The 23,943-nt window shown below is 45.5% G+C and overlaps 1 protein-coding gene across 1 annotated transcript; it reads right to left on the reverse strand.

Moving 5' to 3' along the window:
• Positions 1-4,761: 4,761 nt before the first annotated feature.
• Positions 4,762-23,692, reverse strand: Nr2e1 (nuclear receptor subfamily 2 group E member 1). Its single transcript, XM_027928392.1, has 9 exons — positions 23,668-23,692; positions 18,909-19,054; positions 15,451-15,538; positions 13,641-13,876; positions 12,178-12,324; positions 9,668-9,764; positions 9,131-9,280; positions 8,774-8,879; positions 4,762-4,924 (listed from the first exon to the last, which is right to left on the reverse strand). Exons 1-9 carry the CDS (start codon positions 23,690-23,692, stop codon positions 4,762-4,764), a joined length of 1,158 nt encoding a protein of 385 aa, XP_027784193.1.
• Positions 23,693-23,943: the final 251 nt, after the last annotated feature.

Raw genomic sequence — 23,943 nt, forward strand, 5'->3', positions numbered from 1 at the left:
TTAATGTTCTTTAGTTTCCACCTAAGCTAGGAATTAAATCCAAGGCCTCATATATGCTAAACACATGCTTTACCTCTGAGCTACACTTAATCCCCATGTAACTGGGCTTCTTAGATCAGCATCTTAGTTACAGAAAGCATCAGACAAGCTATTTCTACATTTTCACTCACCTACTTTGTATTGACTTCATTGTGACATGGATACTCCCAAAATTTAATGAAGAAGAGGCCTGGGCTGGAAATATGGGGAAACCAAGCTCTGACCATGGGTACAGGGTGAGACCTACTTAGCCAGTCCAATATGCATTGTAAAAGAGGCATTTTCATAATAGAAACATATGCATTCTCTGTATTTTTCTAATAGCTTCTGAAGTGTTCATCAAGCCTGTGTCTGATTAAGCACTTTTAAATTCTGAGCAATGAAATGGGCCCTCTCATACCCTCTTGGCAGGAGTGCAAATTGATACAACCCTTTTGGAGAGCCATTTGGCTGTAGCTATCAAAATTAAAAATGCATATAATCTTTGACCCAGAAACACCACTTCTAAGAATTTATCCTACAGCAATTCTCCCACAAGTCCTCAAAAGTGTACATAGAAGCTTGGTTCTTTGCAGTTTCATTTGTTATAATGAAAAACTGCAAGTAACTCAAGTCCATCAACAAAGAATTACTTGGATAAACTAGAGTGTATTGTAAAATGGAATGTTAGGCAGATAAATTGAATGAGATAGAGCCTTGTGTACCCACTAGAAGAGAGTCACACACGTGCACACATACGTGCATGCATGTGCACAAACATACACAAAGTTTATAGAAAAGTAGGGTGTTTCCATTTTTATAAAAATGATTAAGAAAGGCAGCCATATACAGGTCTCTGGCCAATGGGGTCAGTTCTTGGACTTCTTGATTTGATTAAAAACTTGAAACTGTAAGTAAAATAATTTGAAAGTCTCCATTCAGTTGCTGAACACATCTCCTGTTCTCCCTCTTCCTGGCATCAAAGGACAAGTAAAAATCATTCAAATGCAAATGTAAGTAAGGCTCCTACCCAATGGTCGTGATATAGAAATAACCCTTGAAAAAGGACCCTCCCAGATTCAGAAAACCCATCTGCCAAAGGGGAAGTTCTGCAGTTTTTGACTACAGTACAGGCTCATTCTCTCGTACGAATGTTTAAATTGTCTATTTTGAACCTGTATATTCAGAGACCACTGCAGAACTTCCCCTGTTACGCCAGCCACTAGAGGATGTCCATCTTAAAACTATGAGAGTAAGGGGGTCTTAAAGGACCCAAGGAAGTCATCTTAAGGGTACGTCCAGTAGAAATTCCCCAAATCTAGAAGAAACAGCTACTTATTTCTGGGCCTTTTCAAAAGTTGAGAGTCAGATTTGGTTCTTGTTTGTAATGGCAGAGATGCCTCCAGACAAAGACATTCCAGAGGGAATCAGTATCCTATGGCTTGCCATAGGAATCCTATTCCCTTTTAATTTTACCGAAACTACTTGAAGTAGATTATGACTGTACTAGATTTTATTATGGTTCAGTGAATCTCCTCCCCTTGTCCCACCTCCATAGGAAGAGAACGCTCCCTTGCCCTCTTGAGGTTGAATTTGGCCTTATGTCTGGATTTGGCCAGTGAAAAGTGAGCAAATCTAGGCAAGTAGCATCTTTAAATGCATTTGCATGGTTGGTCTTGCCTTTTGCACTTCAGCTGCTGTCATGAGAAGAAGCTGCTATAGAGAACGAAGCTGCCAATCTTGAATGAGGAAGCCCTGGAGCCAAGCCCTCCAGAGCTAAGGCAACAGGCAATCCTATGAGCAAGGAATTAAGTTTGTGGTTACAAACTTTTGGGTTGTTTGTTAGCCAGAAATATTAAAACTAAACTGGACTAATATATAAATGGACAGCCTCAGACCCATTACCCAATTTACCAAATCTTATCTTTGATCTCATAGGTGTGTCAGACTTTTTCCCTTATAAATTAAACCGTTACAGAAACATTTTATAATCCTCTTGGTATCCCTCATAAATCCCACCAATACCCAGTGGTAACCACTATCATGAGTTATCATTTATCTTAAATATTCATGCACATTTTAAATGTTGGCAATACATTCATATATCCATAAACATTATCTAGTATTATTCTGTGGATTGTAAAACCTAATATAAATGATGCCAAGCTGTATGCATCCTTTGCAGTTCACTTCTCCTCTCCCTTCAAGACCCATGAGGAAGCTGGGTGCAGTGGTGCAAGCCTATAATCCCAGTGGCTTGGGAGGCTGAGGCAGGAGGATCACGAGTTCAAAGCCAGCCTCAGCAACTTAGCAAGACCCTGTCTCTGAATAAAATATTTAAAAAATGGGATGTGTGTGTGTGTGCTGGGGATGTGGCTCAGTGGTAAATTGTCCCTGAGTTCAACCCCTGGTACAAAAAAAAAAAAAAAAAAAAAAAAAACTCCTGGTGAAGTGTGGGCTCTAGTCATGCCCTTTAGCTACACTGTCTATCTACTGTATCTATTGTCTGTTGATTGACATTTAATTGTTAAATATAAACAGAGTTGAAAGGGACATTCTTATATATACATATTTGAGTACCTCTCTGATTTTCTGTTTTTGGCAAGTGTGTGTGAGAGAGACTTGGGATCAAACCCAGGGCCTCATGCACCCTAGGCAAGTGCTCTACCACTGAGCTATCTCCTCGGCCCAACCTTGCTTTTCTCTGTGAAATCAGTAGAAAAGTGCATGACTGATGGAGCTTTCACACATACAGGTCTGCAAGGTCATTCTGTCCAAAGGCAGAGGGATAAGCAACCCTTGCTGGGGCTGCCACTCAGGAGCCCAGAGTGCCATGACCTTGGGCAGCTGGATTTCCACCACTGGCCTCTGGCAGTGGGACCAGTGTCCTGAGATTTGCTGGGAACATCTGGATGACTGTCTCTGGCTCCTTCCACATCTTACTTAACAGTGGAGATCTTCAAGCTTTATCTTTTTGATCATTCAATGATATCAAGTTCCTGGTCAGGACTGAAATGTTGGCAAGAGAGTTAGAAACAGAGGAGGGAATGAAGACCGTTAATCGGCCTCTTTCTTCCTCACACAGCAATTTTTCTAACAGATGCAATTACGTTTGAGAGCTGTAGAGAACGGAATCTTATGTTTTATTTCTTTATTCATCATTTTACAAATGGGATTCACTGTAAAAAGGAAATTGCCTTTGTGGTTCTGTTCCTTCGGCTCTGTGCTGCAGTGCTCTGAGCCTTGGTTTTAACAGCAGCTGTAGCTGCTGCCACCTCATATCTGGGGAGTGAGAACCCACCAGGGAGGGTGGTAAAGAAATCAGGCAGAGTTTGTTTAAATTCAATATATTTTTATTCTTTGTAAATACAATGAGTACAACCTTTTAACTTCACAAATCAGTTAATTCACTTTGTACAAGAAAAGTTTTACTCCTCCTATGATAGTCCAAGTGCTGAAATTTTCTTCTCAGTGCTAGTACCTAATAAATCAAAATGTGAAAAGTACAGCAGCTATTTAAAAATGTTTGTTTCTACATTTCCATAAGTATAGATTCATACCAAAGGAGCAGCTTATAGCATAGGATGATGTGGTGCATGTGTGTGTGTGTGTGCGTGCGTGTGTGCCTCTGTGTGTGTGTGTGTGTGTGTGTGTGCGCGCGCGCGGGCATTCAAGGCTTTACTAGAAACCAGAGTTTTCTGAAAGGCATTGAAGAGTCTCAGGCTGTTAGCAATGGATCAATAGGGAAACTGCTTGGTGCTCATCTCCTTGAAGTTCCTTCTGGCATTGTGTCCGCTTTTGTTTACCGTCTGCTGTGACTTGCTGAACCACGAGTGTGGACCCCATTGCCTTTGGTTTCAGCACGACCTTAAAGGGACAGCAATCTGCCTCACTCAATCACTCATCTCCACTTTATTTGGTTTTGCTGTTTTTACTCATCTTCCCTCGACTTGTGTTCTTTTTAGTAAAGCTCTTCTATCTTTGAGATGTCATCCAACCTGAAATCCTGGTGAGAATCTCATTTATGTCCACCAATTCCTTTGACAAGGTTGCCTGGCCTATGGTATTAAAAGAGAAGGAAAAGGAAAAGTTGGCGGGGGGGGGGGGTGTGTGGAGAAGAAGACAAGGAAAAAAAAAGAAGAGAAAGGGGGAAAGGAGATAGAGGAAAAGCAAATCACACAGCATAAGCTAATTTTCACGTATTAACTCGGTTCTGAAGGCCACTTAATGATGTATTACAATAGAAGGGAAACTTTTGATAATACTCTTGATTTCAAACCTAACCATTCTTTTTAAAATAAATTCTCCAACATAACATAGTTCCGAAGGCTGCAGTACGATGTTATACACAGAACTATATTGGATCACCCAACTCTATGTGCTAATAAGGAAAGGAAAGTACGACTCGTCTTTCAGCTTTTGAAGCTTGGCCAGATCTTCCAGGTCAGAGGCAGAACAGCTCGGCCTGTGGCAGCCCCCAGTTTTCCCCTCCCAGGGCACAGCAGCTGTGACTTCCTGCCACACAGTCCTCTTGCACCCCCTTTCCTTCCTGGCTGCCCTGCCCTGGTGGAGGCAGCAGGTCTTAGCTACTGGAACTGTTGTGTGTCAGTTGGCATTTTTTTCCTGAAGGCTACACATTCCCAGGTTTCTGCTTCCTGAAGGGTTTGTTAGTTGAGGCTTGTTCTCCATGGGTAGAAGTTCATCTGATACTGTCCCATCCTGAAAAGTGGGTACTTTGAGAGCTTAGATATCACTGGATTTGTACATATCTGAAAGCAGTCTTGTAATTGGCACGTTGCCGATGGTTTTTTTGAAAAACACTTCTTCTATGGTTGATGGGCTGATAGAACGTAAAGCTGGCAAAAGCAACAGGAGTTTTCCAAAGCGGCAAGGCTGCGTGGGGTATCTGGAATATGAGAAGCCGTGAGAGCAATGTCAGAGCCCCTTTCAAATGGGAATTAACATCTTGAACCTGAACACACACCATTTCCAGTATAACTCCCTGATGTGGGCCTCTTAAATAACATCCTGCCCCTGCAGGAGAGCCCTGGACAGGTACTACTGTTCCTGTCTTGCAGGTGGACTACTTGAGACACGGAGAAGATTAACGACATGGCACAAATCACACGGTGACTCTCTCTGCATTAGCAAAGGGGTTGCATTTTGTTCAGAAAAAGAAGAGTCTTAAGAAACATAATACCAACTTTAAGCCAAATAACAAACTTAACGTTGCCACTGTAGAAAATGACTATGGCGCTGATGATAAAGACAGTAATAGAACTTTCGTTTTCTAGTCCTCAAGTCTCCTTCACAAGGCTACTTCCCTCAAATTAAATGGTTTCTTTTTCTAAGCAATTCTCCAAATTATTATTCAGGCATTATACTTAGTCACTCTCAGGAATAATTCCATCCTTATTACACTGCAAATTAAAGACTAAGTTCTGTTGGGTGGCAGTGCCACCCAACTTTCATGTCAATGAAATTGGCATATAATTAAATATGTGAGAAATTGCTTAACAATTTCCTCTCTTGATGTCCAACATACATCTGTACTCAGATGTGCAAGTTCAATTTCCTGCTGTCTTTAAATGCCTGTAAGCCACCTTCTCACTGCAGCCCCCATACCCCTACCAATAGCTTAAAATCAGATATCAATTCACTCCACAAGGAGGGGTTCCTCCACTGAAACAAACCACCTAAAAAAACAAGCTGCAGGGCATGCTGTGTGACTAAGCCAAGTTCAACACAATCCACAAGGTGCTGGAAACAGAGATATCAAAATTCTTTTAAAGGAATTTGGTAGCTGTGTTTAATTGCCTGGTATTTCCACCCTGAAGATAGAGTCCAGGGGAGCAACTTTCATTCTTGTCTCTTAATAAATAAGAGTCTCTCTCTTCAACTGGATACGAGGCATATAATTCATTATGGGTCTCTGAGGACCTCATTTGGCTCTTACACTACCCAACTTCATGCATGACCACCATGGACAGGGGCCACCAGACCACATTTAAAAATGTGATAGGAAAATAATGAAGTTTATCTACATTAAAACAAAAGAAAACATAAAATACATCATTTTTTCTCCTTGCTGAATGTATCTGCCAGGGTTCTCCCATGTCTCATGTCTTTCTGTCACTTTGACCACTTTCTCTCATCAACAGTCCTTCTTCATGCAGAGGGTCTGAGGCAGAGGCTACTTAGACAAGCTGCACCTTGTCTGCAGCATCCACCCCATAGGCCAACCATTGCCCATGGTAAGAAACCATTGTGGGAAATAATGATGCTCAGAAAGTATACATTTTTGGTGAATCCATAGATAATTAATTATTAACTTTCTTTTTTTTTAAAGCCTTTTTTTTTTTAAATTTAATATTTTTTATTTTTAGTTATCGGCGGACACAACATCTTTGTTTGTATGTGGTGCTGAGGATCGAACCCGGGCCGCACGCATGCCATGCGAGCGCGCTACCACTTGAGCCACATCCCCAGCCCCTAATTATTAACTTTCTATGAATAGTTTTCCACTTATTTACTCACCCACTTCCTTTATTCTCTATTTGGGAAAAGGCTGGTTGGCGTCAGTCAACAAGAATTAATTGTCTATTACATGTGGAGTAATGTACCACCCAGAAACAGTAACAATGTGTGAGAGAGACAAAATCTAACTGCTCAAAACTATTTTTTAGAACATTTATAGCTCTGACTTCATCCATTAGCACAAATAATAAGAAGTTTCTTTTCCCATTTTGAACATTTTGTGTCTACCACAGAGTTCTGTATTTGAACTTCAGTTATAACATAGTTTTGTGAAATGCCATTTTCTAGCCTTTTCCTGATGTCCTAGATAGAGAAATAATTTACAGAGCTGTAACAATTAGCTCAATTTGCACATTAACTTTTTATTTCAATTTCAGATTTTATTTTCCTAGACAGGAAAGTGCTGGAGGAAAGAAGACTAACTGATTTGAAAGAGCTAAGGAATACATCATCATTTATGTCACATGTATGACCCTAGATATTAAGCTATAGCTGTAGCTGTTATCATGAAATAAGAACTCATGCTGAAGCAGAAGTAGTCCTCCTACAGATCATTTCCTTGAGGAGTGAAAAAGATGTAGTGGACTAGTTGTTTCTCTTATATAGAAAGAATGGAATTCTCCTGGACCACTCTGTGGGCAGCTTCTGGTGTGCCAGGCTCCCAGCCCTCCCCCTGGCACACTTCTCTGGCACCTCCCACAACACTGCCACCAGCTCACCGACTGGCTTGCTGCACCCCCTCTTCCCTGCTGAAATCCTTCCACCATTCAAGGACCAACTCACATCAGTCAGCTTTTCCAGATTTTCCTCACCCCCTTCCAATTGATCTCTCCAACTTCCCATTTTACTTTTCTCTCCTCTCTGGTGTGAACTGGAGTGACATCTCTGCCCACTGTACATAATGGAAAGGGGCATGTCTTTTGTCTTTCTGGCATCCCACGATGCCCACCTGGAGCCTTGTGCATGGCAAGTACTCAGCAAAGGCTTGACTGAACCAAAGGCTGAGCATCCCATTCTTAGTTTGGTGCTCTTAATATCCTATCAGCTCTAAATGTCAAACGTCAGACTTTAGTGGGAGAAAAGTGTGCAAATTATGTACTAGTCCATTTGTCTTTGTTTTGCTTTTTTCATTTTGAACAAACATTGTTACTATAGATATGTTCTGAAATTCAACATGGATTTTAAATTTCAAACTACGGCACTTTACTTTGGAAAAACATATACACATACACTGTCTTTCAACATAGTTTCAATGATATTCCATGTGCAGGTAAACTTTTTTTCATTCAGCTTTCAAAAGAGGATTTATGATACTAAAAAGGAGATCCTAGCAGAAATGGTGTCACTCCAAACTGATAGAGCTGACTTGGGATTTCTCCGACCACTCATGTGAGGGAGGCACCGATGGCCTCTATCCATTTCATGTAGTTATTCCCACCACAGTGTCTATGGCTGATGTTGAGATGATGGAGGCAGGCCTTCCCAGGTCCCTTTCAAGATCAGTCTAGAGAATAAACAAGAATAGCCAATTCTGTTCTATCTCATATCCACCACAGTCCTGTCTTAGGAAGCTAGAGAGGCTCCAATTGCTCTTGCATCCATTTTGCATCTGAAAATGGAATCAGAAAGTCTACACCTCTTGGTGGGCTTGCCCAGTGCTGTTGAAGAGTTTCTACAAATAGCTAGGGCAGCCTCTACCAGAGGGCCCTGGTTGGCCAGAAGTAACCTGTGGTTGCTAGTAGCCAAAATGACAGATACCCATCACTGAAGCCAAATAGCAGTTATGTTAGGGGTAAAGATGGCTTCTCTAGAAAGTTCTCTGGTCCTTCTACTGGGAGTGGCATCTAAGGAAAGGCATCTTACCTTTAATCAAGAATAATGTAACCATTATTTAATATACCAACCATAAAACTTTAGACTTGGCTTTTGATCCTTCCCATATCCATTCATGCAAACATGTTTAACTATCTTGGTTGGTCAACTTGTTCATCCAGGACAGTTGTAATGTTTCTCACAAAGCTTTCACTTTGATCACCTAATTTGATTTGCTCTTCTCACCCACCCTGAGAGATGGGTGAGGACATAAATTCTAACTAAATTAACTGGTAGGCAACAGGATAATTAGTCACAATGTTTAGATTGGCTTATTCCTGCCTGCTTGCACATTCACAATGGAAGCAATTTTCTTAAGTACATGTTCAAGGCAAACAAGAGTCACCTGGTATGGATGTAGCTGTTGAGAGTTAGCTGAGCCTCATCTTGAAGAGCTGCAATGGCGGCAGCATTCCGGAAACTTCTCAGTTCAGAACCACTGTGTGTAGGAACTAGAAATGAAGACCAGGAAACTGTGATAGGCAACACAGAAAATATTTTGGGAATGCACTGCTCTGGAAATGGGTCCCCATCAGGAGAGCATGCGGGTCACCACAGCCATTGAAGATGGGGCCAGCATAAGTAGATCAATTCTCTTGAAAACATCACCTCTTTTTGTGAAGGTCAGTCTAGACTTTGAGGTGGCTGAATTAATGAGGCTGCAAAACTGGAGAAGAAGAGACAGGGATCTGGGTCTACTTACCAGCTTTGAAAGTGACAATGCATTTCAGACAGGCAAATTCAGTAGCGTCTAACCGGAGCTGTCTAAACCGAGCCACCACCTCTTGTAAAGCCTGTATTTCAGATATGATCTTGTTCAGCTTCTGGGAATCTGTGTTGTCACCATTCATGCCTAGAATAAAAATACGGGATAAATATTCTAATATGAAGGCATTTTCATGATTTAATATTGATTTTTGACAAAATCTTGCATATCAATATCTATTCAATTGTCACTCTAAGATATCTGATTCCATGTAAACTGGCTATATTGTATGAAAGTTAATATAAAATCTTCTCTTGGATGATAACAAACACAGTAATTTGCATTTAAATAACAATGCAAGCAGTCATGAATACAACAAAACAACATTATTTGCATTTAAATATAGATTTATAAATGACAGGTATACTCTATTGTTCAGCAGGAATTTGTTATTCTTTACATGTTGTTCTTTTTTCAGTAATGTATTTTTATGGTAATTTCTACAACAAAGTCATTAAATTGTGCAATTCTTACCAGATACAGCCAGTAGAGTGTTAGCATCAACCGGAATGGCCCATTGTGCTATTCCTAGAACAAACAGTTCTCTCCAAGCATCTTCCAAAAGCATCAGCTGTCATACAATAGATGTATAATATAATATAGTGTGTAATTTATAAATTTATAAACAATTTCAGTATGTAAATTTCCATTATTTTAAAAAGTGTTTTAAATGCCTGTCTTTGGTAATTTTTTTTCCAAATAATCTAGCTTTCCCTTATTTCCCATATTTTCCTTTTTGAAAAGGTGCCTATAGATGTGCACATGCATTTGAGAGTCAGCCGTTCCAATTCCTCAAAGTTTGCTTCTCTCAGAAGAGGATTCACCCCTTTTGTCCTTATATCCACCCATTCCTGACCACCTAGAAACTTCTCCAGAGACCCAGGATCTAAGAAATATCACCAGTGCATGGCAGGTGGACTCCCCAGTACAGAAGGCTGTTATTGTCAGGAAGAGGATTCCTGACTAAGCTGACAAGTGTGGGTCCCCATCTTCCTGGAAGGTTGAGGGGGTTGGGTTGGTGAGAGGGGGGAGAGGGAGAGAGAGAAAGAGAGATCACTAATTCCCAAGAGGCATGTGGAAAATCAGGGTATAATTATGTTAATCGGGTTTTGCTGAGTTTACCTCATCTCACTGCCTGATTTTTCCTAGACTCATAAGTGGACAGCATCAAGGTGCTTGTCATTTTCACTCTAATAAAATGCGCTACTGAATATTTAAAATGAAAATCTGCCTCCTTTCCCAAATTAATATACTAGATTCCACTTCACTGCAGTTTGCTTAGGGCTAAGTGGCAGACAGTAAGTAAATTCTGTTTGGATTAAAGAGTCTACAAATACTTGTTTTGAGCAAAAAAAAATATAGCCAATTTGCACACATACAAACACACACATACACACGAACAGAGCAAATGCGTAGAGCCAACCAGTAAACTTGGTCAAAGATAGGATTTAACAGGCTTGAAAAAAATCTCTAGTTTTGAAAGAAATCTCTCAAAACTCAGCCAATTCTGAATGATTAATATGAAAGAATTTCCTTTTAGGAGCTAAGAATCATGAAGGCTTGCTACCAAAATCACAAACAAATGGAAAGTTTGAATTTTCAAATGTGTTATTTTTAAGTTTTATCATATTAAGTACAGGAAATAATAATTGTAAAGTGCAAGGTAAACTGTATGTAATTATGGATATATTTCATGCTAGAAGATAAAATATTTTTAACACATTGCCCAGTCTTTCTTTTGTTTTGTTTTTGGGATGCTGGGGATGGAACTCAGGGCCACTGAGCTACATCTCCAGCTCTGCCCAGTCTTTCTAAAGGAAACGTATTTCATATTAAAGCTCACTATTATGCTTTAACTGGGTATAAAATGAAGAGTTAAATCTTTGCCTTTTAGAACTACTTACTAGAACTGGGGGCATAGCTTAGTGGTAGAGCAATAGCCTATAAGATGCCCTGGGTTCATCTCCAGCATGGAGAGGGAAAGCATAAAAACAAAAAAACCTTTATATTAGCTTTCTGGGAAATTTGTCATTCTTTCTGTGAATGCATAGGTAATAGTCAATGGCTGTAAATGCCTCAATTTCTTTTCTTTCCCTTAAAGTTAGAAAAATGCTGGCAGGGGCCATTATTGATATTCCTAACAACAAAATTTCTGGGTTTTGGCACAATGCAATTTTTAGCTGCACATAATTTTCCTGCCTCTGAATGTCATTGTAACCACAGAATTATGCAAAATGCCTATTTGTTTACAAAATGCCTAAAAACACTTAAAGAATCACAAAAGATGCTAGCCTACAGGAGGTGTGCAATGTGCTCTTTAATTTCACATGCAGATGAATCAATAGTTAAAATCTTTAAAATCTCAATGGAAAATATAAAGCTGAGAATATGATATGATGAGACTAATTCCAAAAATCTCATGGGTGAATACTCTTACCACCTTCTATTTCTCACAGTTCCAATGTTCCCAAGAAAACACTATTTTTTTCCCAATGGTTTTAAAAAGCATTCACATTTTAAAATTTGAGGCTAAATTTGATGTTTCCATTAAACTAAAAAAGCGATAATGTTCTTATATGTGTTTTTCATAGATCAGATCCAGCTTTTCTGAAATAACATAATTGCATTTCTTACTAACAATTCCATAGGCAGATAACTTGAATTTTTAGAAAGATGATGGTAAAAATAAATGGTTTCTTCATTATGCCTAAAAATGCATGCCTACCTTGGTGATTTATCCAGGTACTGAGGTATTGTACCTTTTGATATGGTTGAGTACTATTGCTTCCTTCCCAACCCTCTTTCTTTTTTTTTTTTTTAAATATTTTTTAGTTGTAGTTGGATTAATGCCTTTATTTTATTTATTTTATGTGGTACTGAGGATCGAACCCAGCGCCTCGCTAGATGAGCACTCTACTGCTGAGCCACAACCCCAGTCCCCCAACCCCCTTTCTCACAAGACTTCTGTGTCCTGTTGATCATACCTGGTCTTGCAAAGACAGCGTGGAAAAAGCTGGCACACTCTTAGCCCACTTGATGCTCATAAAAAGAAGCCTGGCAGCTGATTCACACACTGACTCTGTGGCTACTTCATAGAGATACATTGGGGTACCATTCACTTCGTGGGGGTACTAGGAGGGAAAGAGAGACACCTGGACGTGAGGAAACAATAGCTTTGGAAGAAGTGCTACACTTTTGATTTTCTAAATAAAGCAGGGGAGGGGATGGAAAGAAATCTATAGGTTCCCCTTAAATGTACAGTTGCCATAGGTGGGTAAAAACCACACATCTGCATCTACAGAGTTTTGGAAATAATGCCTGTTGAGGAAGGCCCATTTCCACTCTTTGGGGGCTTTTCCCTTCCAGAGGGATGTCTGACTTTTCTATCCCCTACAGGAAATTTTCCTTGGGCTGAGCCAAGTACCAGGCCTGTCTCCCAGTTTAAACAAGTGCGGCTTGCATTTGTGTAAATAAAAATAGATATGAAAAAAGTATAAATTAATAGGCATCCCAAACACAAATATGCATATGAGTATTTTTAGAAAGGATTAGTATATTATGGAAATATTTCAATTAGACATCTTAATCATTCACAGAGCATTCCCATTCATAACTGACAACATATTCATAACACTACTTTTCCAAGCTTATTATACACATCAAGGGTAAGAAAGCAATATTAAATATTGTGCATGTGTATGTGCCCAGGTGTTTGGCTTCCCTGCAGTGTGGGGCTGCAGCTGGCCCTCCTCTAGGGAAAATCCTGGGCCCTTCTCCCTCTGGAATGGGAACCTTGGTGAGGTATTCACTGGAGGCCTGGAAAATAGTCCCTAGGTGGCGCCTTCCCAGGTGGTTCAGGCTGTGACCCTGCAAGTAGGGGCTCAATCTTGATGTAAATCCTTGTGTCTCTTAAGGCAGTAAGGGGAGCAGTAACAGTGCGATCTACACATTTCTCTCTTGCACCACCGCTTTGGAGACCCACCACTTTGCCCAAGATAATAGATCACAGAGATTCACAACTTGGGAGCCCTTACTCCAGATGAGCCGACTGCTTTTTTCTAAAACAAAAATCTGTTCTTCTGGCCTTTGGGAACACCTAAGGCTGCCCACCCCCCACCCCGGGGTTGGACAAGCTCCACTCCACCACCAATCACTGCTGGGGTTTCCAAAAGTTGAAAGTTTTTGGCCTTCACCCCAAACTTGCTGAAAGGGAATTTCTGGGTTATGGTTCTGGTAGTCCACATTTGTAGCCACTGTACACTACATTTGTAGGGCGACTCTACACTAAAGTTTGAGAATCTTTGGCTCAGAGGAGAGAGTGAGAAGCCTAAAGGTGAGCACCCAGGAAGTCTTTTGTCTGAACTCATCACAATTTGGAAGAATTCGGTGAGCCTTACTTCACCCTCTGCTAGGTTCGAGTCTCTTAGGGCCCAGCAAGACCACTGACCTTGGGTGTGGGCTGAGCCAGGCTCACGAGGGTCTGACGCTCTGGAGTGGCGGACACTGCGGCCAGCTCCAGGCTGTGCGGCTCCAGCTGTGTGACCGCGGTGAAGAAGGCGGGAGCTGGCAGAGCAGCGGACGGGAAGTGCGTGGCTGCCCCGTTCTCCTCCTTGTGTCCACGAAAGTAGAGGGCCACCTGTTTGCGAATGGTGGATGTCCGAGGACCCCTCTCGTGCTGCACAGCTACAGAGATGAACAGGCGGACAACACATTCAGGATCAGAGATGCCGCCCACTTGGCCGCTCTGTGCTCAGCGCCACCTTGCCTCCATCCCAATGTCACATTAGGGCTGGGAAGGCACCCGAGAGGCGCAGAGAGGGAGGGAGAGGGAATGTGAGCGCAGAAGGCGCTGTGTTAGCGTTTAACTCCTACATTGTATGGATTAGGAAGCTGAGGCCAAGAAGAGGAGCCTGTATCCCAAGGGCCACCATAATATTATGGCTTTAAGCAAAACTAAAAGTGTTCTCGTGGGTTCAGGGCTCATTCTCACGCAGGGGCTAGCAAGTTAACCACAGACTCTTGGGCAGGAGTAGCGAAGTGCCCTGCCCCCCCCCCCAGCCCCCACGACGGGGAGAGGGAGTGTCACTCACATCTAGGCACAAAGTCTCTGGACAGATATTTCCAGCTCCTCCCAAAAACAACTCCCCCGACCTCCAGACCCGCCCCCAAAGGAATAGCTTTGGCCTTCAAGGCCCCAAGAGAAAAGGACCCGAGCCCCGGGGACGCTGGGGGATGGGACATGGGAGAGCTCCTCTCCAGTGCGCTGGAGGAAGGCAGGGGAGATGTGACAATTACCACCAACAGTTTAAACAAACAAATTAATTCAGGGCAATCTTCCGCCCGCCGAGCTTGACAACTTGTCAATACAGAAGTTCAACAGGTTGGACGCTCCCTCCTTCCTCCTGAGCAGCGGAGGAAGGAGCTTTCCCGGAGAGGCGCTGTGCCTCAGGCGGCTGCCACCCGCCCAGGCCTCCTCCACCCCAAGGCCCACTCGACACCCTGTCCCTAGACAGTATTCGGCCCTCCCGCCCAAAACCCCCGGTTCACCCCCGGGGTTGGAGGGCCCTCGCCAGGGCACGATGGGGGACTCAGCTCGGACTGCTCTGTATACCCAAGAAGCATCCTGAAGCCCAAGGGGAACTGGGTGTCGGAGGCACCCAAGGCGTCACCCTGCCAAGGCGTCACCCCTTTTCTCGTTTTCCTGTAGAACCGAGAAAAGGCTCTGAAAAAGCCTTGACCCGCCTAATGGACCTACTGATTTTGGCATCTGTGAATTTGCAAAAAGGAGCTTGAATTTCCGGATTTCGTGCCTCAATTTCTTCTCCAACCCGCCACCATCTCAGCCACAATCTCCCCGCAAGGAGATTATCTAGATTGAGATTCTGGGGGGAGGAAAACAGTCTTGGGGATGGCAAAAAAAAAAAAAAAAAGGCGAAAAGACTAGGACTCAGGCGGGAAACGCAGTGTCTGGAGCTGCGTGAGTTCCCCCCAACGCTGACATTCTGAGGATGCTTTGGGGGACCAAGTTTCGGATTTGGGCATGGGCCTTGTCCTGGGGAATTTAGTGGGGTGTGTGGGTGACTCATGAAAAGATGAAGCAGATACGACTGAAAGCCCAAGGCCAATTCCCAGCATCTGGAAAGAAGGGTTGTGTTCAGGAGATGATTTGCATGCATAGGAGTGCCATGTATTATGTGAATATATAATTTACTTACTACTCAATCAACATTAGAAGAATAAAGGGATGTACTGATTACCATCTTTGTTCATGTTGACTTCCAAACACTTCTTCAGCCGACACGCCCTGCACTGGTTCCTGTGTGTCTTGTCTACCGGGCAGCCTCCCTGGAACAGAGTGCAGGAGGTCAGCCGCCCCCGGGGGACTAGAAGCCCCCTCTAGTGCCAGGGCGAGAGGAAAGGCATAGGGACCTCGCCAGACCGCAGACCCCGGGGCAGCAACCGCAGGCTCTCCAAAAGAGACTTGGGCCAGGTAGCGAGCTAGGGCTCCCGGGCCTACTGCAAGTGGGTTAGCCCCTGATTCTTCGGATCGACAAGAAGGAAAAGTCCTCCTCTCAGCAGGTGAAGGGTCAGAAAGCCTGGTTTGCCAGATCCCGCAGGGCTGAAAGAAGCCCTCGAAGGGCAGTTTCCCCAGTAGCAGAATGGTTTGTAACGAAGAGACTTTTCAGGACCCAAGACAGCGACTTGGCCCTGAGCTTGGTATGAAGCAGTCTTGCGGGTCAAGATCCACCCTACATCCTCCTCCCTGTTAACTATTCTTTCTGCTTTCAGGTCTCCAGTCTACCTCTTTTGCCACTTTCTGGGTGAGCCCATTTATCTGACAGATAAATCTTTCCTGTTCATTCTTCACTGTTCTGTTATCTCACCTTTGCTTTTGTACTTGAGGCCATTCTTATAACCAGCTTGTTGAGACAGCTCTCAAGTCTTAAAAACTAGCCTCAGTTCAGATTAATGGAAACACAGGCATTCCCAGGGAGTGAGAGAAAAGCCAGAGTGCGTAGGATGGCAAGGCCTTCCTACAAAAGATGAGGGGATGAAAGGAAGAGGCCAAGGTCTGGGGAACATCTAGAAATGTCTACTGTGTAAATACACCCTCCTGTATAAGTACTTGGACTGTCTGACAAAAAGATAATAGGGACAGATAGTATTAGCATAAAAACTGACAAATGGGTAGTTGCCACTTTAGAAATATTTATCCCACACAAGTAAGACAATAAGTGTTTTACCTAGTGCAGTTTTCTGGGGAAAAAGTGTTGACCATAAAAAGAGGAAATTTACAGGTTAGGTTTCTTTCAGAATTTATTTAGTGTTAGGTGTAATTACTGAGGGAACATATGCATAGATACATAAAGAGGAATATGTACTTTTTATTTTTTATTTAATATTACTTTTGGTGGTGCTGAGGATCAAATCCAGGACTTTGAGTATGCTAGGCAAGCACTTTACCACTGAGCTACATCCACAGGCTGTGCATAGTTATTTTATGCACAGAAAATATCAAAGAAATTTGGTGCTTTCCTATATTTATATAAGTTGCCACCATTGCATTTGTTGTGGGAAGGAAGAAAATAAAATATATGTCTTTATATTTTGCTTCATATACTCTGAAATAGGAGCAAGTACATTTGCTCCTGAAATATCCCTTAGGGAAAATAACACACTTGAATGTTTAGTTTTATATGATTATACTCCTCCAATTAAAAATATGTTGCTTTGGGCCAGGGGTCTAGCTCAGTGGTAGAGTGCATCCTTAGCATGCATGAAACCCTGGGTTCAATCTCCAGCACCAAAAACAAAGCTAAATAAAATAATATGTCTATTTGTTTAAAGTAAAGATGGAGACAGTTCATAAAAATGTCTAAATGTCTTCATTGCTATTAATGACAAATTGAAATTTTATTTACCTAGTCTTAAAAGAGAGGAAAGAAAAAAATTAGTTTCTAAGAGTGTTCTTCAGGGCATTTTGGGCCAGTATAATAACTCAATGTAAAGAGATTTAAAGAACTTATTAAATACAATCAAAGGTTTGTCCCCAAATGATATCTTCCCAGTATTCTGATAAATATGCAAATGCAAATTAGAAACCTTTATTAGTACTTAAGTGTGTCTTCACATCAGATAAAATGTATATAGATATCTGAAGGCTGAGAGAAGAAGGAATGATCGCCTCAGCTCAGCCTCTTTATTCTCTTCGCAAGAAAAGGAACACCAGGCCTGATGAGTCTATTATCCCTCCTGTATAAATACTTGGACTGAAATCAATATGTGTGGATGGCCACCTCCTTTTAAAATATCAAGCATAACATCTGAGGCTTCCCAATTCTGCATCTTGCACAAAAGTAAAAGATTATCAAAGTAGAAGCCTGTTCAAATCTGAAAACACACAGTAATCCCAGCCCTGTGGAGCTACTGGGATACAGTCCTATGTCTGTTTATAAGGTGATGTGTCCATAAGGTGAAGCTAGAAACAGATACAGATCTCAGTATTCAATTAAACAGGTAACAGGGCTGAAGAGTTGAAAATGACATCCGAATGCAAATATGTTCATGTATTTGCTGCCAATTCAAAGCTATCAGAAATTGATATGAGCAGACATGCCTGCAGAAAAAGAAGTCAGAATGATTCACTAGCATCAGATGAGGTATGCATGTGCTCATGTGTATCATATACATTAATTAGTGAAAGCCTTGTGTCATTTTGGATACCAAAGGATGCCTCCTGACTAATGCCCTCTCAGGGATCTTCCCAGGAATGAAGGCAGAGACTCTGTACTGAGGGTCTGTATGTCTGGCTAAAGAGAGAGCAAAGTGTACTAACAGCAGGTTTGATCTCCTAGGTTGAAATAAGCTTATAACTGAGCTGTAAACTGAGTCAATCAGGAGTTTTAGCTCACGATGTCTGAAAGCTTTGGCTCATACTCAGTTCATACCCTGAATGCCCTGTCTCTTGGAGACTAAAACACAATTAGGCATATCTTCTCAGCAGAAAGGGTGGAAGGAGATATGGGAATTTGGGAAGGAGCCCAGTTACACCCTCTTTGGGTCTTCTTCCTCACCCTGCCCTTTTCTGACAAGGCCCTGCTAAAGTAACATGGGTGCTGAAGCCCCATCATCCACTTTCAGAACAGCTCTGCTTCTCCCTAGCTGAAAAGGGATGGTCCATCTCAGAGCACTGTCTCTGTCTTCCAAGTAGCTAAGGCTTAGTAGTGGTGACCTTGACTCATATGCCCATGTGCCTTTATTTCTGCCATCCCAGCCAGTGGTCAGTAGACTGAACCTGGGTGCTGCTAGAAATGGGGGTCAGGTGGGCAAGCAATTTAAGGTAGCCCTTTCTCCTGCTTGATTCTTGTGGTTTAGATTCTAAAGTTCCTTAGGTCTCTTGGGCAGGCTTGTAGCCACTAGGCAAGGGCCTTACCCAGTGTCAAAATCTGTCAGGGGATTAAAAAAAAAAAAAGTGTAGGAAGGCTATGAGATTTCAGACTTCCTCTTGAAAACTCATCTGTCTTCCCTCATCTTATCCGGCCTTTCCAGAGCCAAAGGGCCTCCCAGAGCTGGGGCAGGAAGGAGGGGAGAGGAAGGGAGAGGCCGGGGCCTGGCCTCTCCTCTGCAGCATGGAAACGCAGAGGAGGCCTTGGCACAAAGGAAGGGGAGGTATCAGAGGGGAGCCGGGCAGTGCAGCCCTGGCTAAGGTAGGTACCTGGTTTCCAGATTTGCAGACATATGTCCTATTCCTTCGGATACTCCTCTTGAAAAACCCCGAGCAGCCGTCGCAAGCGTAGACCCCGTAGTGTTTCCCCGAGCTGCGGTCACCACACACTTTGCAGGGGATATCTAAAATGCGGCCTGAAATGGCAGGGAAGACAGGGTGTGTGGGGCGGGGGGGGGGGGGCGGGGAGCGGTAAGAGGCAAGAGGGAGAGGAGGGCGGAGAAGAGGGAGGAAAGGGGAGAGGGAGAGAGAGATGCTAAGCAATCTGACCTCTGAAGGGATTAGCATCGAAGCTGCGGTAAAAGCAAATAATGAAGTGATTTTATAGCCAAACTTTTTTTCCTTGAGCAAGTGTCAGTTTCCTACAATGAGCATTATTCATGCACCGCTACATGTATTTGGGTCTCCCCTAATCGCCGAGACCCATTTTGGAATAAAAGATTACAGCAGGCCCGGGCGGCAGCACTGCCCGCCGCTGCCTTTCTGCTCCGCGGAAAGTTTGGCCGCCTCCCTCCTCAGCTCTTGCATTTAACAGACAAAGTTGTTAGTGAGCGCGCGAGGAGACAAACTTGAAATGTAAAAGGGAAAAGAAGAAAAACAAACACGGCTGGAACCAGGGATGGCAGCTGGAAGGCAATCGAGAGTTTTCTCTGAGCTCTGCCGGGCGGTTGTTATTATTAGGATTATTATTGTGATGCTAATACTCAGATTATTAATGATAATAAGGGTAGTGGTAATTGCCCAACTTTCTCTTTTTACCTATTAAGAAAATGCTTGGTGGAGCGCTTTTGAGAAACTATTATTATTTTTTAGGATAAAAATTTCTGCGTAAAGTAGCACGGGTCTAGGAAGAGAGAGGAGAGCGACATTAAGTTGTCCCACGATAGCGTGGGACAGCCATCTCTTCTACTCTCCAAGTTCTTTTACCCTAAAAGACCGGCCTCCTCTTATTTAGTCCTATGTGAGTCTTCCTCCGGGTCGTTCTGCCGCTGGCAGAGGCTGATTTTTTTTTTTTTTTTAAGGTTCTAATTTCTCTAGGCTGTTTCCCCACCCCCACTGAACTCCTGCTCCAGAGAACTTTACTTGGAATCCCCCCTGAACCTGGGGTGGTCGCGGCCCCTGGGGGATTTAGGGAGAGGGTAATATGCAAAAATTCAGAAAGGGGGGAATTGTTTTCCTCTAAGGTTCAAGAGTCCAACAAGTGCCTGAATCCGTTTATTGGGATTTAGAAATCCTTCCTTCCGTAAAACAAAGGGAGTATTTTTAAAAGTGTTAACACTTTAATAAAATATTACTTAATAACAATTAACTTATTAACACTTGATTTTCCCATCGCTATCCGTCCAAAGGCCTCCCGTCTGGGCCCGGGAGACCTCAGGCCTCTTGGAAACTCGACAGCTGCTCCCAGAGCACTTAGATTGGGGTCGGGAGAGGCCAGAGACCACTCAGCGAGGGGAACTAGGAAGGTGAGGACGCGGCCTGGGGAGGGACCGGGAGGCATCCCAGGTGGAAACTCGCTTGGACTCCGAGGCGTCGGGTCGGGCTTGCACCCGGGGCCGGGGCCTCAGCTTCAGGTGGAGGGGGGAGAGAGGGGGACCGGGCTGTGAGGGGAGGTTGGTAACGACCAGGCTCAGCCCGGGTAATTACAACCCCGCCGCAGCACCTGCCTATAGAGCCACCAGTGACCCGTCAAAAAGAGTAGCATGGGAATTCGGACCGCGACAAAGGACGGTGGGGGGAGGCGCTCGGCGCTGCGGCCACCGCCTAGGCGCCCCCTCTCCCGCAGGGCGGGAGGGGAGGTTGTGCTAGGGGAGGGAGGGGCCGGAGAGAGCCCATGGAGGCCACAGCGGGTCTTGTCCTCAACCCCCTCAGGGAGTCTGTCACTGAGCCCGGAGGAATTCACGGCCGCCCAGGAGCCGGGCCAGCTCTGCTGCATCACTCTCACTCGGGAAGCTGAAAAATTGGTTTCCGTCTTTTGCCACCATCCTCCTCTGCATATCACACGCGCTCTGGAAGCGCTGGAGTCCGTGTTGGGGCCCAGCAATAAAGTCGCCCCAGCTATCCTCCTCTTCCCCTTGGCACTCTTGATGATGCCAAGATGAGTGTGTGGGAGGAGCAGTGACGGGGTCTTCCCCGCTTTGGGGAAGAGGCCAGACGGGAGGCCAAGGACACACTTCCCTGGAGAATCCGATGGGGGTGAAGGGATTGGTGACCCTTCTCTGGCTCCCTGGGCCCGGACTCCCGGTTGGTGGCTACTTGGGCCGCCACCGCTGCAGGCCGGCCTTGCCTTGGGGGCAGACCTCGGGGCCGAGGCTCCTGGGGCAGATTAGGGACAGGAAAATGGGCTGGGGCGGGGCCCAGGAGGGAGGGACGCGAAAATTCCTGGGCATAGAGGGTCTGTGCCTCAGATTCCGCCACCCAGCCACGTTAGGGTGACTTGGGGTCACGAGACACACTGGTTGACCCTGTTGCAAAGCTCCTCTCATTTAGCAAGCCGAGCGAGCTCCGACCTGAGGCGAGCCGGAGTTTCCTCAGGCTGGAAAACCGTTCTTAACTTCCCTCGCCAGGGGGTCCCCTCGGGGCTTTTTGTGTGTCATAATTGCCTAAAGATATATGGCAGCTTCGATTACTGTAATTACCATCAGAGGCTGTTGAAAGAAGTTAGTCTGGGCTGCAGGGGTGACTGGCCAGGGTCTTGTTACCACCCAGGCGGGGCTCCGGGTGACATCGCTCTGCCCTCCAACTGCGCGAAGCCGAGCGAGGCGGGAGATGAAGACCTCCGCAGTCCAGCCCGGTCCTGACCCGGCCTGCTGCGCGCCGACCCCCTCGCCGCCCCCGGCTGGAGGGCCGCAGGTTTCGGGCAGGCTGCAGCCACAGGTCTGAAGAGCGCCTGGGCGCAGCAGGGCTGGGGGCAGGGGCTGCTGTCCTGCCGGCCTAAGCAACCTCAGCAGCGGCGTCCAACTTGAGCCGGGCTTAAGGCTTCCAAGGTCGAATGCAGGCTTGGCAAGTTGGGAAGCTCTCAAGTTTCACTAATGTGCCCACTCTGCCTTCTCCCACCCCCAAATCCTGAGGGTCCGCCTGTAGTCCAGTCCACAGAGAGGGCTTGCCCACTTCCTGGCCACTGAGCCCTCACCTTTCAAGCCCCCAGTTATCTCCGCACCCCAAGAGGGCAAAAGAGCTCGAGGTTTCTTACTTCCAGGGCGGGAACTGAGGGCCTGTCCCAGGGCGAAGGAGCCAGGAGGCCTGCCCAGGCCCGAGAGCTTCGTTTTTTGAAACAGACTTAGAATGCCCCAGGAAAGGCCTCCTTCTGCGCCTCCAGTGAAGGGCAGGCACTCCGGGAACTGGGGCAGCAAAAAGGGAGCCCGCCTCACCTCCCGGAGATTCTAACAGTGACGGCAAGGGTAGGCCCGAGGGACCCGCCAGTCCTGCGCAAGGGTCGACTGTGTGTTCCGGTCGCGGCTAAGATCCCTTCTCTTCTCTCTGCTCTAGCCCGAAATATTCCTCCTTTTCTCTTTTTGTTCACGCTCACTTTGCTCTAATTTTTTTAAACGGCATTACCCTAATCAAAACAAGTGAACAAAATAAAAACACCACCTACTTCTTGCGGGGGTGGAAGGTAGGGGCGGGAATTGCATCCCTCCTAAGTGGAACTTCATTATCAGTCCTCACAAGTATCTTGGACTCTCCCAACTTTCAAAGACTCTGGACAATGAGGGCGAGTGAGGGGGGAGGGGGCGGGAAGGACGCACTGAGCGTCAAAAATGTTATAGGCGAAAACCACACCGGCGGCGGGAGAACTCCGGGGTGTGAGGGCTGTGGCAGCCACAGTCCTGTACACTGGAACCCGCAGCCGCCGACCCGGAGAAGGCGGGAACTGAAAAGCCTGGGGGGAGATCCGAGCCCCGCGGCCTCGCTTTCCCAACGCCGGCGCAGGCCTGCACATTCTCGGGTTCCGCTGGGACTGCACACACAAATGTCCTCACGCTCACAAGTAGCCCTGCAGTCCCGCAGTGGGGTGGGTAGAGGTCAGCTACGGGTTGGCAGTGGGTGAGAGTGGCAGCGGCTAAGGAAGTTTGAGGAAGGAGAGAGCGCGCGGAGGGAGCAGGCCGCGTACTCCTGCCTCTGCTGAGCTTCGGCTCGAAAAGTCCTTGGGATTAGGGATTTGGTTCTCTCTTTGCTAGAGTGGTTCGCCATACTTTAAATTCCCCAGTTATGACCTACGCGGATTTAGGATTAAAGAAAATGTGACTTTTAAATTGTTTCTGCTTCCCAGTTTTGCAGGATTATTTGAAATAGCTAGAAAAGGGGTGCAAAGCATTCCATTCAAAATCCGCTTTGCAGAGAGTTGCTTTTGCGCGCTGGAGCTCCGAGTTTTGAGCGAATGTGTTATTGTGCTGCCGCCTGGAGCTGCGGCCCAGTTCCCGCCCCCGTCGCACCCCTCCCATCCCCAGCACCTGGCGGCTAAATGGAAACAACTCGCTGGACTGGTGGGCTGAGTGGGTCGCAACCTTCCCACCACACCAGAGAAAGGGGGAGTCTAGCAATCCAGAAGCAACGAAATTGCTCTCCACTCTCCACGAAACCATCAGACTCACGGTCTACGAGGACCTGGGCCAAAGGGCACTCGCCCGCTGACATCCCTCTCCGGGGCTCAGGAGCCGCAGCGCACCGAACAGGATCTCCCCGGCCTCCCGCCAGCCCGCCCCAGGCTGCGCGCCTGGGCCCCACCGCGGCGGGGAGAGGTACCCACTTGTTGATCCTGCCGGCTTGCTCATGCTGGCGGTCCCGGGGCGGAGCGGTTGGTGGGCACTGCCGGAGTCCCGGCCGGCAGCGCCCGCCTCGCTGCCGGGCGCCGCAGCTCGCCAGCCGCCCTCCAGCCTGCAAAGCTTCGGGGCCCGACAGGTGGGTATCGGTCGCGCGCGGCGCTGCTCTCCCGGTGCTCAGAATTCGTTCCACAGTGGAAATTTAAGCATCCTTAAGTTTCTTCCCGCCTCTTGCAAAACTGCGGCTGCTGGGATTGCTGCTT

Source organism: Marmota flaviventris, chromosome 6, assembly GCF_047511675.1.
Source record: "Marmota flaviventris isolate mMarFla1 chromosome 6, mMarFla1.hap1, whole genome shotgun sequence".
Classification (NCBI taxonomy): Eukaryota; Metazoa; Chordata; class Mammalia; order Rodentia; family Sciuridae; genus Marmota; species Marmota flaviventris.

What these genes read in the sequence shown, in the direction of transcription:
- Nr2e1 (XM_027928392.1), bottom strand. Translation starts at nt 23,692, where the DNA reads ATGAGCAAGCCGGCAGGATCAACAA. An exon ending in CACTCTACTGGCTGTATCTG is followed by an intron (nt 9,281 to 9,667) that starts GTAAGAATTGCA and finishes TTTTTATTCTAG; the next exon opens with GCATGAATGGTGACAACACA. An exon ending in CATTGTCACTTTCAAAGCTG is followed by an intron (nt 8,880 to 9,130) that starts GTAAGTAGACCC and finishes CTTCATTTCTAG; the next exon opens with TTCCTACACACAGTGGTTCT.